This window comes from Chlamydomonas reinhardtii, chromosome 7, assembly GCF_000002595.2.
Source record: "Chlamydomonas reinhardtii strain CC-503 cw92 mt+ chromosome 7, whole genome shotgun sequence".
Classification (NCBI taxonomy): domain Eukaryota; kingdom Viridiplantae; phylum Chlorophyta; class Chlorophyceae; order Chlamydomonadales; family Chlamydomonadaceae; genus Chlamydomonas; species Chlamydomonas reinhardtii.
The window spans coordinates 1601084-1613436 of record NC_057010.1 but is presented as its reverse complement, the minus strand read 5'-3'; the positions used below and the strand labels follow the sequence as shown (position 1 = coordinate 1613436).

Sequence of the window (12353 nt, the reverse complement as noted above, 5' to 3'; positions counted from 1 at the left end):
AGCGCGTGTTGTCTACACCATGCCGTGTTGTTTAGCGTGTAAGTCAGATTCTAAGTCTAGCTCATTACCGTTACATAGACAATGCCCGGCCAGAACGTCAGATGGCTCTGGGACTGGAAGCTCGAGCGGTCCGAGCACCGCTCGACTGACAGCCTACCAGCGTCGCTCCGATCCAACGTGTTCCTTACGACCACACCCAATCCATATGCCAACCATGCGCTGGCCTTGCTGGCGCCGCACCTGGGCAAGGGCAAGGACGGTCCCGCGCCCTGGAAGTGAGTGGCTGAGTCTGCCGCGGACGGTCTGGCGGCTATCCCAGGTTGAACGCTCAGGGTCGGACACCGCCCTATCGTATATCCACCGCACGAGGAGCTGGAGTATGTTGAGGGACCCTGCCGGCGTGAAGCCTACGCGACAGTTGGCCCGCAGGTCGGGCAGTAGCATCGGGTGTCAAAAGGAAGGCTGGAGGAAAGGACGCGCCAACGTGTGTACTGGACTTGAGGCATATAAATCACGCAGGCTGGCACACGAACACAATGCGAAGCGCTAGCACAACGGTTGGCAGGCTCGAGGCCACAGAGGGACGGAAACAACAATCAATACTGTATATCGGTATGAATGTGGCTTGACACTATTGCACGCAACACTGTATCCTGGATGTGAGCGCAGATACCGCAGTCCTTGAGTCCTTCATATGCATTTTGCGCCGTAAACGAAACTCTGTTCACTGGTGGACTTGTGATTCAAACAAGGTCGTTTTTAAATACCTGCATCGCGCTCGAACCAAGTAAAATGCTTCGGGGGCCTGGGCCACAGCTATGGATGCGCTCTTCCTCGCGCGGTGCAAAGATAGGGAGAGCTTATCCCACAGCCCATCATATCGATGGGCGCGCAAGCGGGGGACGTCCTCTCCACTTTGGTCTGCACCCATGTCACCGGCCATGCTTGCGTGCCAAGGCCGCCCAGTCCGGATTGGCCGAACTGCCGCTTCCGGAGGGCTCGCTGGGACTCCCCGTTGTTGGTGAAACGTTGGAGCTCATCACAAACGGTACGACGCGGCTGTGCAGTTGGCAGATGTGCTGCAATGCAAGGGGAGTGCATCCCTGAGGCTCAGTATAGTGTCTAGCTGGGCCGCTTTGTCTGTTTCTAGCAGCATCCCATCATACCGGGGAGCCTGTTGATGCGCAGCACGTTTCAAAATCGTGCAGGTGACACGTTTGGTACCAGCCGCCGCGAGCGGTACGGCGACGTGTACAAGACCAACATCTTGGGTGCGCCCACAGTCATGGTGTACGGCGAGGTGGGTAGCGATGTGGGCAGCACGCCATCGCAAAGCACTGCAGGGCAAAAGCTCATCCGTAGGTACATGCTACGATGCTCTACCTCCAAGCATGCAGAATTTATCCGGGTTGGATAAAGCGAGGTCCTTGGAACGCAACTCACAGGATGCGGTGCGTGCGGTGCTGGCGGCGGAGGACAGGCTGGTGGCCAGTGACTGGCCGCAGGTGGGCGGCAGAGACCTATTTGATGCACGTTGACTGTGCGTGTGCCCCTACTGTCGGCTTGCTAGGATGTGCATGACTGCATGTGCTTGTGGGCCTGGGCACGCTACGTGTGCGTCGTGTTCAATTGCGCAATGGTGGCCGCACCAATGGCTCGCCGCTATGCCTGCATCTGCTTCCGCTTCTCATGCCAGGTCACGTCCACGCTGGTGGGCCCTGACAGCCTCAACCTGCTGACGGGGCCCCGCCACGGGGCCGTCAAGCGGGCGCTGTCGGACGCCTTCGCGGACAGGGCGCTGCGGCGGCACGTGCCAGCCATTGCGGAGCTGGTGCAGGTGATTGGAGCAGCCGGCGGGGTGGAACAAGAGAACGAGGGCGTGGGAAGGGGAGTGCCAATGGATCAAGTCCCGCCGAGAATGGTCCTGCCTGAAGAGGGGCGTTCGGCGCATGCGCCGCCCAAGAAACAACAGGGTGCACCAAGAGCGGGTCGGGCTGAGATGGTGGTGACGTGTGGGGGCGTATCGAGCGCGTGCTGACATGGTCCTGTGCCATGCATTGCAGGATTATGTGACGGGGTGGGCGGCGGGGCCACAGCCTACGGCTGGCTTTGAGTCATGCCAGCTGCTGTCACAGGTGAGCGTTCAGTCTGCTGTTCCTATCCACAAGCCATTAGTAAGCCGCTGACTACATAGCCGACGTCTGAAACATGCGTGCTGCACAGCTCAGCTGAACTCAGCCCAGCAGATGCCCCAGCACCCCTCCTGATCTGCACGTGTCTGCTCCCCGCCACACCAACCACACATGGAACTCCCCTCCGCACACGTGGCACAGGCGGTGTTTGACCGAGTGGTCTTGGGCGGTGCCGGCAGCCGCGACCGTGCCGCCCAGCTGCAGGCCGTCATGTCGGCGTTGCAGGCCGGCTTCAACACGCCGCCCGTGCAGCTGCCGTTCACAGGTAGGTGCGTGCGAGGGACAGGCTTGCAGCAGCAGCCCTAAGACTGTTGGTTTGGGGCGAATCTGGTGGAGGAAAGCTGGGACCGGCGGGCGTAAGGAGTCATGTGCTGCGGGCGGGCAGCAAGCGGGTCTCTGGTGCTGAGGTTGGTCCTGCCAACTCGCTCCTGTTGACTGACGGATGCATCATGCGGCACACTCTACGCCCCTCACAGCGTACGGCAAGGCGGTGGCGGCGCGCCAGGAGTTCGGACAGCTGGTGTCCCAATCCATTCAACGCAGCCGCCAGCACACCGCGGCCTCCGCCACCGTCTCCGTCTCCCCATCCTCCGCGCCCGCCTTTGACTGCGCAATGTCAGACGTGGTCGCGGCCGCTGCCGCCGCCGCCGCCACCGGCACGGCGCTGCCCGACTCGCTGCTGGTGGACAACGCCGCCGCCGCCTTCTTCGGCAACGCCTCCACTGGTCCTTCGCTGGCCAAGGCGCTGCAGCACCTCGCGACCAACGCCGCCGGACCCAATGGTGGCGCCACCGGCGGGGTCATGGCGGCGCTAAGGCAGGAGCAGCAGGTCGGGCTGGGGCTCTGCTAGGTTACAGTTGGGGTTGCGGCATAGGACGGCGCTGGCCAGCGCTGGCCGCGAGCATGGGCTGGTTAGGACGGCCGCATACCGGTATGCGCACGTGTCACGCAACGGGCGTGAGAGGCGTCTAACGCCCGAGCCGCATCTGTCCATGGTGTGCCTGAACCACCTAAACGCACTCTCTACCTGGTGGCCTGTGATGACACGAATTGCCGTGCCGCCTTGGCCCACGGCTGTACGACAGGACATCGTATCTCGGCACGGGCCCGCCATCACGGCTGAGGCGCTGGACGAGATGTCGTACGGCACGGCGGTGGCACGTGAGCTGTTGCGCATCACGCCCGCCGTGCCCGCCGTGTTCCGTCTCGCACTGGTGGACTTCGAGCTGCAGGGCCGCCGCATCCCGAAGGTGGGAGTGCGGCTGTGCACGTTGTGCGCTTGCGGTTGCTGGGCGGGGGCAGCGGGAGTGGTTCACAGTTCCTTCCAATACCAAGAGGGGGATTGTAAATACCAGCCCAAACTGAACCAAACAGGCCAAACTGGCGGGGTCCGGTGGCCGGTGGCCGGTGGGGCAGCCGACAGCATGCGGCGGGCGACAAGGGAGTGTGTGCGCTTGCGCATGTGCACCCCTTCATTCTGTACCTTCGGGTGTTTGCTGCGCTCATGCACGTGCATTTGTGTGTGGGCCTTCCGCACCGCAGGGCTGGCGCGTCTGGTGCCACGTTGGCGACTCGGTCACGCGCTACAACAAGGACCAGTTCCAGCCCGAGCGCTGGCTTGGCAGCAGCGGCAGTAGCACCAGCACTACTGGAACCGCGGGTGACAGCACGGCGGCCGCAGCAACAACAGGAGGGGCGGCAGCAGCAGGGGCAGTGGCGGCCGGCGGATGCCCTATGCACGCCGGCGGCGGGGGCGCCGCGCGCGGCGCACAGCCCGAGTACAGTCTGCCCTTTGGCTCGGGCGTGCGCACGTGCCTGGGTCGTAACCTGGTCATGACGGAGCTGCTGGTGGTGCTGGCGGTGCTGGCACGTGGGTATGAGTGGGAGGCGGTGAACCCAGCGGAGCAGTGGGGCGTGGTGCCGTCGCCTGCACCCAAGGAGGGCCTGCGCGTGCGGCTGCATCGTCGGCTGTGAGCGTACGTGGGGCAGAGGTGCATGGTGTGGTGCGCCCGAGTCCGCGTGAGAGAGAGAGAGTGTGTGTATGTGTGTGTGTGTGTGTGTGTGTGTGTGTGTGTGTGTGCGTCTGTGTGTGAGCGTGTGTGCATGAAGACAAGCACGGTGCGCAGAGAAACGAGACCATGAACACATGCGGCTGTGCCGGGTGGCACTGTTGAGTAACAAAGCCGCGAGGGACTACGTATCTGCTTCCCGTGTAATGTGCTGGCAATGCTGTCCCCGTATCTTGATGGCTACTGTGATGTCGGACTTTCAAACTGCTGGCGCTGATGAAAAGCAGTGTTGATAAGATATGTGGTCCCCCTCGCAGTGTCGAAAAATCAAACATAGCCACGGGTGCCCCAAGCCCCCACGGTCAGGATAAGGTGGCCCCGCGGAGCCGCAACCCGGCCTGTCAAATAGTCCACTGGGGGGGGGGCTGTACTGCTATTACAACACAGTGAAGACTACAAGAGTGTAATGCTAAATGTACGTTCATCTGCGCGGCTTTCACGGCGTGGCATGGTGCGTGCCGGGAAGAGTGCGCATTTGCCCATCAGTGGGTGAACACGGAAGCTCTGCCCAAAGCCTACAACAAGAAGCGGCCAGTGGTACGCCCGCATCCGCACCGATCCGGCATGCACACCTAAATGATGGAGAGAGATGCTTGAATCCGGACCATAAATGCGCCATCGCCGCTTCTTGGAACAACCCGACACACGGTCAACATAGCACCAGGCACACACGCCTAACTAAATATGAGCTTCGGTTGGATGTGGTCCCCATAACACTGCACTGCCCCCACGCAGTCACGCTGCGCCATACGGCAACAGTCAAAGAGCCCAGCTCTGGTCCTAAATGCCACATCAAGCTCCGCGTGTCTATGATTAGGACCATAGACACGCTTCCAGTTTCCAAGGCCCAAGCCTCGTCCTACTGCATGGAAATGTTATTAATAGTCGCGCTCCATAAATAACTTGGAAATGCGCAGTAATACCTACAAAATCCGGTTCCCGCATGCTTCACTTCTAATGGTCACGTGACGCCTACGCCTGGCCCACGGCCTGGGCCTGTGACATTTGGTGATCCAGGCTATGCCGCGCGGGGGAGCATTTGCACTCGCAATCAGCGACAGCGCCACTCTGCAGAAACCATGACTAATCAGACGTGAGCAGGCAATCCCAGCAGTGATTGCGATCCCCAGGCTAAGTTGGACGGTTGCCGTGTCCTGCCGTAGCTTGCTAGCAGGCAGCCTGTATAGAACCTAACCATGCTTCAAGAGACCTGCTGCCTGCAGGCAAGCCCACGGTTGGGGCGCTCATGGAGGCGGTACATGAACCCGGTCATGTGGGTGCCTGGCACCCATGGCCCCCTCCCATCGTTCCACGACATATGCATCTCTATCTCTTGACCGTGCGTGCAGTCAATGAGCAATCGAGCAAGCCTTCGACGTGCGCGTTTGTGCATCTGTTCCAATCATTCGATCGCGGCATTGCAAAAACGCTGAAAAGTTCTCAGAGGCAAGGGAATGTGAAGCTACGTCCATGCAAGTATGCTGCCGCCCAGTAGCACAAAACGACGTGGCTACGCGGTTGTAGTGCAGGCCTCAAGCATGTGAACCCCGTCCGGGAGATTCGTCGTACCCAGTAGGCACGCCCGCAATCGTGCATATGCCATGCATCCTCACGAAGCCTACAGAAGCACTGGCATCCGAACTCTATGCTTTGGATTACATGCCGTACGAGTGCTGCCTCAAACTCTTCAATGGACCTACCCCCTCAGTAGGCCCCCAGCATTGGTTGCAGGCGTGCATCGAAAGCAGTCTCCACTTGGCATGGTGCAGCCCACAAACAAATCATTTTCCCGTAGGGTGCGCAACGCCACGGGACTGAATCCTTATTCATATTATAGTAGTATACAAGAGCCAGCACTTCAGCCGATTGGGCAAGCACGATCCAGCCATGCATGGGTGCCTGGATTCGGGAAATGCACGCACCAAGTCAAGCACACTAAATGACACCGGCAAGAATGCATTACAATGCATTGCCCAGTCTGCTCCCGGACCATGACATGAAGTTGTCCCTCTCAAGGAAGATCTTGGGGCTGACCCCGCCACGAAATACCCAAGCCTAACGCCACCGCTCAACCCACAATGCGTTCAGCACACAGAAGTGCTGCTGTCTGTTGGTATGAAGTGCGAGTCGATGTGCGTGCCGGTCCGGCACGGCCTGGCCGGGCGGTACCACATGGTTGCCAAGCCCTTGCATGTGCACTGTTTCCCCATGCAGCAGTTGACAATGCAGCACACGGGCCTGTCGTTCAATGTCATCCGTGCGCCGTAAACTTAGCCATCACGATTCGTGACCGAACTAGCAGTCGGCGCTGCTACAGAAGCGCCAGCTGCAGCATCCCTTCCCAACGCAGCTGACATGGATGGAGGCGACGCAGCTGCTGCGGGTGCTGCGGGTGCTGATGTTCCAGTGGATCTAGGCACAGCAGCCCCGCTGGCACGACTCGCGGCTTCTCGCTCGCGTGCGCGCGCCAGCCCTGCCTGAAGCATGCTGAACAGCGGCAGGGATCCGTCACTGCCGCTGCCCTCGTCGTTGCCGGTGGATCCATACACGGTATTGAAATAATTGGGGCGAGGCAGGTAGGCTCCGCCGCTCGTGCCCGTCGCGCCGCCTGCAGAGCCCGGCGGCAACCCTTGAAAGTACTGGTGCGTGCTGCTGCCACGGCTGTGGGGATGTCCGATGCTGCTGCCAGCGGGCTGCGCGACCGCGGGGACGCCGGTGCTGGAGCCGCCCCGCGACGAGCCGCCGCCGGCTGCGCCGCTGCCGTACAAAAGCAGCAGGCCGCTGCTGTCGACGACCCCGCTATCACCACCGGTGCCGGCGCCGCCAGCGTTGCTGCCACCGCCGGTGCCGACGCCCACGCCGGGCCCGGAATGAGCAGCTAGGGAGCCGCTGACACCTGTGCCCGTGTAGCTCGTGTGAACGCTGCTAGTGGAGGTCGGCGCGGCAGCCTCTTCCCGCACCGGCGGGAGCAGCGAGTGGGGATGCACAGCGCCTGCTGCCATGACGGCTCCGCCGGCGGTTGCGCTGCTGCCTGCAGCCGCCATCCTGTCACCGTGGCGACCAGCACCTCCTGCTTTGTCCCTACCGCCCGCCAACGCCGCCGACCGGAGCACCCTTGGGGGCAGCAGCGCGGCTGGGTCTGTCGCCGCAGGAGCGGCAGCAGCGCCGTAGGCGAGCGATTGTCCCAACACACCGTCACCATACATGGGCAGGAACGCGGGCTCAATGTGGTAGTAACGGCCGGCGCGTGCGCTGCTGCCGCGGCCACCACCACCGTTGCCTGCAGCCACCATGAATCCGACGTGTGCCTCGGGCACAGCCGCCAGCAGCCCGCCTCCGCCCGCACCTCCGCCACCACCTCCCGCCGAGGCCCCAGCCGCACCGTCCGCCAGGCTCAGGGCCGTCGCTGCTGGTACGCCACCCGGCAGCCCTTCGCCCACGCCCTGCAGCTGCAGCTGCAGCAGGTGCTGGCGCGAGCCCGACACGCTCTGCCCCACGCTGCCAACCAGGATGCCCGCGTCCGTCATCACAACGAAGTCATCATCATTCGTCGGCGCGCCCGTCGCCCGACTCGAGCGGCGGCTGAAGAGCTCGTAAAGCACTGACCGCTCCATCATCATACCCAGCCGTCCAATACTGCCGCTCTGCTGACCGACGCTGTTGCTGGCACCACCAACGCCACCGCCTGCGCCGCCTGGACCGATGCTCGTGTGCCCCACTTGCCGCAGCTGCTGCCGGCTTCCGGTGCCCAGGCTGCTGTGGACGCCGCCGCCAGAGGCCGCAGCCCATGCCGTGGTGGTCATGGCGAGGCCGGTGGTGGTGCTGTGCCAGAAAGTGCTGCTGCGCGCGTCGCGGTCGGTGGTGTTTGCCCAGGAGGAGGAAAGGTGTGTTGCGGTCGTCAGTTGGTTGTTGGAGCTTGAGGTGATGGCCGCCGCGCCAGCTGTGCCAGCGTAGGTTGTGTTGGTGTTGGTGCTGGTGCTGTGTGCAGCGGTGTAGGTTGTAGGGCGGACAGTGCTGGAACTGCCGAGCACGCCGCCCGTTGCCGCACGGCCGGATCCGCCACTGTCGAGCGACGAGGTATCACAGGCCTCAAGGGCGGCCGGAGCAGCAGCACTGGCGGCTGCCGCATTACCAGAAGCCGTGTCGGCAGAGGCAGGGGCGTTGGCCTCCTGGGTGGTTGTGAGCACATGGGTCGCTGCACCTGCATTCACACTGATGTTGCCGCTGCCGCTCCTGACAGCGACCAAGTCCACGATGGAGTGTTGCGGCAACCGCAGAAGCGGCACCGGCACCTCAGCCGGAAGCGCTGCCAACATGGCCGCAGCAACCGCAGGCTCAGGCATGCCACCGCCAGCCGAGGCCGATGCGGCTGTAGCAGAGCCGCCGGTGACAGTGCCATCGGCAGCAGCGGTAGCGGCCGTTGCAGGGGCTGCTGTGTACCTCACGGCGTGCATTCCAGCAGCCTCCATGTACGCAAAAGATGGCTCAATGAGCTCAGCATCGGCGTAAGACACCAGACGCGGCGTGTCGCCGCGTGCAGCGGCGGCTGCAATAGCCTGAGTGCTGTTGTCGTGCACCGCGGGGTGATTCGCCGTCGCGGAGGTCCCTGCTGCGGCGGTTGTCCCGAACTGTGCGCCGGCGTCCGCAGAAGAGCCGCTGCCCGCCGTCACGTGGCTGTGGGGCGGCATGTCCCGCAGCAGGTTTGAGTTGACAGTGGACGACATGGTAGCCGACTCCATATCCTCCACAACAGCCAGCGCGGCCCGAGCAAGGGCCATGCCGCGGAGGTGGTGCATGGGGTCCTGCTGCCTCACCGCCACCTGCCACGGCAACAGGGCGGACACGGCGGAGCCGAACGCGGCGGCGCTGCCAGCAGCTGCTGTGGCCTGAAGTGGAGGAGGAGGGCGGCGCTGGCCCCCAACAGCAAGGGCCGCCATGGTGCCTGCAAGGGCGCCACCAGCGCCAGCACGGACGATTGGCCCGTGCGCGCCGTAGTTATGGCTGACACTGTTGCTAGTGGAGGAGTGCGTGGTGTTGGTGAGCGCGGAGGCCGACGACGGCAGGCCACGCGACACGGCATGCAGCGCCGGCGCAGCGGCGGTCGTGTCGAAGAGGGTCCTCGGCAGCGGCAGCGGCGCCTGCGTTTGCTGCGGCCCGCCACCGGGTGCTGGTTGCAGCAGAGGCTGTGGCGGTGGCACGGGAAGCATCATGCTGGCATCGCTGGCGGCAGCTGCGGCTGTCACGAAGGCGGCTGCGGTGGAGCCCTCCGCCCTTGCTCCACTTGTAGGCGCCGCCGGCAGCAGCAGGGGGCCTGCTGCTGCTGCCCGCGGCGGCTGTGCTAGGAATACCTCTGCTGCGCTGCCTCCCGCGCGCGCGCTCGGGGCAAGCGTACCACCCGCCCCGCCGGGCCCGCCGGCCGCGCTGCCGCCTGAGCCCATGGCGAGAAGTCCCAAGGAGTTGGACGCCGGCGTCGCCACCGCGGCTGCGGTCAAGTACCTGGAACTTGCAGGGTAGCTGGTTGCAAGCACGCTGGAGGATGGCGTGGGGCCGGCGCCGCTGGACGTTGCCGCCCCGGCCGCCACCGCCGCCGCCAGCGACTGTCCGCCGGCGCCGCCCGGACACGGACCTGCCGGCGATGCCGTGAGGAAGGGCGACACGGGCCTGCCACTGCTGCCTGCGGCTGCAGCGACGTATCCGGCGCCAGCGCCACTGGCGCCCGAATTGGCTGTGACCAGATCAAGGGCAGTGACGCATCGCAAAGCCGGATTCGGCCCAGATCCCGTGCATTCCGCGTGGGATGCGGCAGCCGTCGTCTCGGCGGGCGTGTGAGGCGCGGAGGTCGAGTTGCTGTTCCCGCTGGTGGGGGGCAGGTGCAGCTGTGATTGCGGCTGGCCCTGCCGGAGCTGCTGCTGCAGATGCACCGGCAGCTCGAGCTGATTGGCGCGAGCTAGGTCGCGCACCATGGCCTGTCCAGCACGGGGATGGGTGATGGGTGGAGCCAGTGAAATACGGTGTACGTGGACGTGAACTCGGTCAGACAACAAGTGGCACGAGGCGCCCGGACCCAAGCTCCCCTTTTGCTGCCCCCGCTCCACGGTTCACGCACCCACGCACCTGCAGCTGCATGACCAGCTCGTCGAAGGAGGGTCGCTGGGTGTGGTCGCGGGCCAGGCAGCTCTCCAGAAGGTGCGCCAGCGGCGGGTAGGTGCTGGGTGGCACCGTCAAGCGCAGATCTCCCTGTGCGCGGTGGTGCATGTTGGGGTAGCGGCGGCGCACGTGTTGCATCAAGACACGTCGTGACGCGAAACCCCCATACGCCATGATGCAGTACGAATACTTCGTTCGGCGGTGCAACAGCAGTTTCCAGGGACAGATGTACGCAGGCGGTGGGACCCCATGGCTGCGCATGATGTCAGCCATCCTTCCATGCTGTGCGCATGCACGTGTACATGTCACTAACTACTGTACCTAGCACCACCGTAGAATACCTACACAGACACGCGACACCGTACACACGCGCGCACCTGCAGCACGCCCAGCATGACTTGCACATTCCGTAGGCCAGGCCACGGCGCCGCCTCGCCCGTGACCAGCTGCCACACCACCACGCCGTAGCTCCACACGTCGCTGGACTTGTAGCTGCTGCCGCCCACCGTCTCGGGGGCCATGTATGCCACCTGTGTGTGTGTGTGTGTGTGTGTGTGTGTGTGTGTGTGTGTGTGTGTGTGTGTGTGTGTGTGTGTGTGTGTGTGTGTGTGTGGAAATGTACAGAAGGTGAGGACCAAAATCGTTGTGACGGAGGGAGGAAGTGATTGAGTGCTCGAGCAAATACGAGCGCGGGCACACTTGCAGATAGAGATTGACACAGCAACGGTATGCAACCTGCTTCGAAACATCTATGCAACGCACCGTCCCGTAGGGCTCAGAGTTGTGCACCACGTCCAGGTCCTTGCCAATGATTCTGCACAAGTAAGTACAGCAGGCAAGGCAACGCCGCTTCACTGCAACGCCCCGGTGTATGAGATGGCTGTTGTAGTGCCAAGTCTGGGGCTTACAACGTAGGACGTCTGAGTCCGTGGCACTTCTGGTACGTGCCGGCAGAGTCTCTGTCTGTCTGTCCGACTCTGGGGCGTTACAGCTGGCGTAACCGCCCGGGGCACAGCTCTGGCGCTGTGTGCAGCAATCTGTGCTGTTAGTGAGGGTTCTGACTGTGTCCTCAACATCGGGTTTCTATATCTGTATACGAGTCTTCCGACAAGCTGGCACCTGCGCTGGCGTCGGGCATGGTAGGGTCGGGTGAAGCCTCCGGCGGCTACACCGACTACTTACACGGCCTTGCCTTCCAAACCCGGTAGTTCTCACTACCTCCATACACACGGTGTTCCAGCACCACAATTGGTATCGAGACCAGGTTGAGTACCTGGGCCACATCGTGTCTGCTGATGGTGTGCGGATGGACCCGAAGAAGTCCTCGGCGGTACGGAACTGGCCGGCGCCCAGGAACCTGCTGGAGCTTCGCAAGTTTTTGGGGCTGACCAACTACTTCCGTAAGTTCATTGAGCGTTACTCAATTCTGGCTGCGCCGCTCACGGCACTGTTGAAGAAGGGCGCGTTTACGTCGGCTTCTGCTTGGACAGCCTCCTGTCAAGCCGCGTTTGACGCTATCAAGCAGGCTGTTGCTTCTGATATCTTGCTTGCTTACCCTGATTACTCCCAGCCATTCCGCGTAGAGGTTGTGACTGACGCCTCGCTGCTTGGGTCCGGCGCTGTTCTGCTGCAAAACGGCCGCCCTATTGCCTTTTCGAGCAAGAAGTTCACAGGTCCGGAGACTCGCTACACCACGGGTGAGCAGGAGTTTCTGGCGGTTCTTCATGCGCTCAAGGAGTGGCGCTGTTACCTGGAGGGCCAACCGTTTACGGTAAAAACTGACCACAAGCCCTTAACATTTCTGGATGGTGTACCGACACTGAACCGTCGACAAGCCCGCTGGATGGAGTATCTTGCGCGCTTTAACTACACCTGGGAGTACCTGAAGGGGACCTTGAACGTTGCTGACGCCCTGAGTCGCCACCCCCTTCTGCAGGGTATCTGG

General features: G+C 62.8%; 3 protein-coding genes across 3 annotated transcripts; 2 read left to right on the top strand and 1 right to left on the bottom strand.

Annotated features, from left to right (window-relative positions):
• Positions 1 to 53: 53 nt before the first annotated feature.
• On the top strand, positions 54 to 659 carry CHLRE_07g325026v5 (uncharacterized protein). Its single transcript, XM_043064034.1, has one exon. The coding sequence runs from the start codon at positions 82 to 84 to the stop codon at positions 277 to 279; it is 198 nt and encodes a 65-aa protein (XP_042922602.1). The 5' UTR covers positions 54 to 81; the 3' UTR covers positions 280 to 659.
• Positions 660 to 713: 54 nt separating this feature from the next.
• Positions 714 to 4680, top strand: CHLRE_07g325000v5 (uncharacterized protein). The gene is made up of 9 exons (XM_043064033.1): positions 714 to 1048; positions 1209 to 1300; positions 1446 to 1505; positions 1697 to 1837; positions 2064 to 2135; positions 2334 to 2457; positions 2669 to 3021; positions 3278 to 3442; positions 3735 to 4680. Exons 1-9 carry the CDS (start codon positions 793 to 795, stop codon positions 4164 to 4166), a joined length of 1695 nt encoding a protein of 564 aa, XP_042922601.1. The 5' UTR covers positions 714 to 792; the 3' UTR covers positions 4167 to 4680.
• Positions 4681 to 4721: 41 nt separating this feature from the next.
• CHLRE_07g324932v5 (uncharacterized protein) lies at positions 4722 to 12353 on the bottom strand. Its single transcript, XM_043064032.1, has 5 exons — positions 11682 to 12353; positions 11171 to 11222; positions 10786 to 10938; positions 10376 to 10498; positions 4722 to 10227 (listed from the first exon to the last, which is right to left on the bottom strand). The coding sequence occupies exons 1-5, from the start codon at positions 11690 to 11692 to the stop codon at positions 6532 to 6534; spliced, it is 4035 nt and encodes a 1344-aa protein (XP_042922600.1). The 5' UTR covers positions 11693 to 12353; the 3' UTR covers positions 4722 to 6531.

What these genes read in the sequence shown, in the direction of transcription:
- CHLRE_07g324932v5 (XM_043064032.1), bottom strand. An exon ending in ACTCTGAGCCCTACGGGACG is followed by an intron (nt 10,939 to 11,170) that starts GTGCGTTGCATA and finishes ACACACACACAG; the next exon opens with GTGGCATACATGGCCCCCGA. An exon ending in AGCTGGTCATGCAGCTGCAG is followed by an intron (nt 10,228 to 10,375) that starts GTGCGTGGGTGC and finishes CGTGCTGGACAG; the next exon opens with GCCATGGTGCGCGACCTAGC.
- CHLRE_07g325026v5 (XM_043064034.1), top strand. Translation starts at nt 82, where the DNA reads ATGCCCGGCCAGAACGTCAGATGGCTCTGGGACTGGAAGCTCGAGCGG.
- CHLRE_07g325000v5 (XM_043064033.1), top strand. Translation starts at nt 793, where the DNA reads ATGCTTCGGGGGCCTGGGCCACAGCTATGGATGCGCTCTTCCTCGCGC. An exon ending in GTTGGAGCTCATCACAAACG is followed by an intron (nt 1,049 to 1,208) that starts GTACGACGCGGC and finishes AAAATCGTGCAG; the next exon opens with GTGACACGTTTGGTACCAGC. An exon ending in CGTGCAGCTGCCGTTCACAG is followed by an intron (nt 2,458 to 2,668) that starts GTAGGTGCGTGC and finishes CGCCCCTCACAG; the next exon opens with CGTACGGCAAGGCGGTGGCG.